This window comes from Macrobrachium nipponense, chromosome 43, assembly GCF_015104395.2.
Source record: "Macrobrachium nipponense isolate FS-2020 chromosome 43, ASM1510439v2, whole genome shotgun sequence".
Lineage (NCBI taxonomy): Eukaryota > Metazoa > Arthropoda > Malacostraca > Decapoda > Palaemonidae > Macrobrachium > Macrobrachium nipponense.
In genome coordinates, this window is record NC_061104.1 from 5,690,455 (window position 1) to 5,692,838 (window position 2,384).

A 2,384-nucleotide genomic window follows, 5' to 3' on the forward strand; every position below is an offset into this window, starting at 1 on the left:
GAAAAAATCAATTTTTTTGAATATTGCATTTTTTTTAAAAATCTTCATAAAATATATATGTCCATATCATCACTGAGAGAGAGAGAGAGAGAGAGAGAGAGAGAGAGAGAGAGAGAGAGAGAGAGAGAGAGAGAGAGAGAGAGAGAGAGAAAGCGTTGGTATTCCAAAAGACTAATTATCACAGAGATGGCAGCCAAAAACAACTCATTAGCAATGCCTACTGCTAGTAGTTATGCCCTTACTGCTACTACAGCAATGCCTACTAGTAGCAATGTTACTGCTGCTAAATCAATGCATACTAGTAGCAATACTGCTACTAAAACAATGCCTACAAGTTGCAATACTTCTACTAAAGCAATGTATATTAGTAGCAATGTTACTGCTACTTAAGCAATGCCTGCTGGTAGCAATGTTACTGCTACGAAAATAATGCTTACTATTGGCAATGTTACTCCTACTACAGCAATGCCTACCAGTAGCAACACTGCTACTACAGCAATGCCTACTAGTAGCAATACTGCTACTAAAACAATGTCACTAGTAGCAATACTGAATGCCTACTAGTGGCAATGTTACTGCTACTACAGCAATGCCTACTAGTAGCAATACTGCTACTAAAACAATGTATACCAGCAGCAATGTTATCGCTACTACAGCAATGTCTACTAGTAGCAATATTACTAATCCAGCAATGTCTGCTAGTATCAATACTGCTACGAAACCAATGCCTACTAGTAGCATTATACAGTGCCTACTAGTAGCAAGGTTACTGCCACTACAGCAATGCCTAGTAGTAGCAATACTGCCACTACAGCAATGCCTACTGGTAGCAACATTGCCACTACAGCAATGCCTACTAGTAGCAATACTGCTACTACAGCAATGCCTACTATTTCTTTTAGTAGCAATGCTGCTACTACAGCAATGTCCACTACTAGCAGCAATACTGCTACTACTACAAAGAACGGCTCTAATTTTTAAAAAAATGGGGCAATGGAAATGCAAACGCACGATATTCATGAAATTAACTTTTGCGAACATCAACGAACGAAAATAACCCCCCCCCCTTCCTAACCCCCACCCCCTCTCTCTCTCTCTCTCTCTCTCTCTCTCCTCTCTCTCTCTCTCTTTGGTGAAGGCAATAACTCCGCCTGTTATGGAAAATACTCGCGGAGGACAAAGCATCAGGATAAAATTAGGGAAGGGGGGTGGGGTTGGGGGAAGGGAGGTGGATGGGAGATTGGGGAGGGAAGGGAAAGGGGGGATTGATGTGGGGTTGGGGAGGGTGGGTGGGAATTGGGGGGAGGGGTTCGGGCCAATAAATACGTGGTGTTGTGTTCGGTTGGTTGAAAGATACGGGCAGTGTTACGAATTGCAAACAAAATAAAGATCTTGCATCACATAAATCAACAAATTACAGACAAAATAAAGATTTTATGTGACAAAATTCACCAAATTACAAATAAAGTAAAGAGAGTCTGTCCAACTGAATACAAAAATGACAAAAATAAAGATTTGGTATGATGGTAATCAACAAATTCCAAACAAAATAAAGAGGTATGCTTGTCTTTTCATGAAAATTCACAATGATATACATAAATTGTAGAATTTATACAAATAAATTGTGAATAAATCTTGTGAAAAAGTTACACAATATACAAACACACACATTTGAGTAAATGATTACATATGAACAAACCTCACTGCTAAAACGTCATCTCAGTTTCGCCAACAAAAATTGACAGAATAACAAAAAGGTGAATTTTTGTCAAAAAGTGCAGACAGAAAATTGGGATAATCATCAATACATCATGACAAGACAAGACATCCTATCGCAACTTCAAAAGAAGAAGAAGAAGAAGAAGAAGAAGAAGAAGAGTTGGCCAAGGCGCGACGAAAATATTGGAAAAAAGACTTCGGAACTCAAGGCAGCCGGAGAATCCAATAAGTTTCCCCCAGGAACTAAGGGTACGTCCTCACTACGGTAAAACACGGCGTGAAAAAATGTTGGCGACTTGTTGCACACATGTTGCCAACAATTTGAATACACAGCATAAAACATTTGGCGACTTGTTGCACACATGTTGCCAACAAGTTGGATACATGGCATCAAAAATTTTGGCAACTTGTTGCACACATGTCACAATTCACCGCATAAAACAAAATGTTGCCAACTTGCTGCACACGTCAACAACAAGTTGAATACACGGCATAAAAAATGTTGGCGACTTATTGCATGCATGTCACCAAAAAGTTGAATACATGGTGTAAAAAATGTTGGCAAATTGCTGCACACGAGTCAACAAGCTGAATACATGGTGTAGAAATGTTGGTGACTTGTTGCACACATGTCACCAACAAGCTGAATACACATTGTGAAAAAT

General features: G+C 39.3%; 1 protein-coding gene across 1 annotated transcript; it reads left to right on the plus strand.

Annotated features, from left to right (window-relative positions):
• The first annotated feature begins 186 nt into the window (after positions 1-186).
• LOC135213784 (integumentary mucin C.1-like) lies at positions 187-981 on the plus strand. The gene is made up of 2 exons (XM_064247912.1): positions 187-367; positions 782-981. The coding sequence occupies exons 1-2, from the start codon at positions 187-189 to the stop codon at positions 979-981; spliced, it is 381 nt and encodes a 126-aa protein (XP_064103982.1).
• Positions 982-2,384: the final 1,403 nt, after the last annotated feature.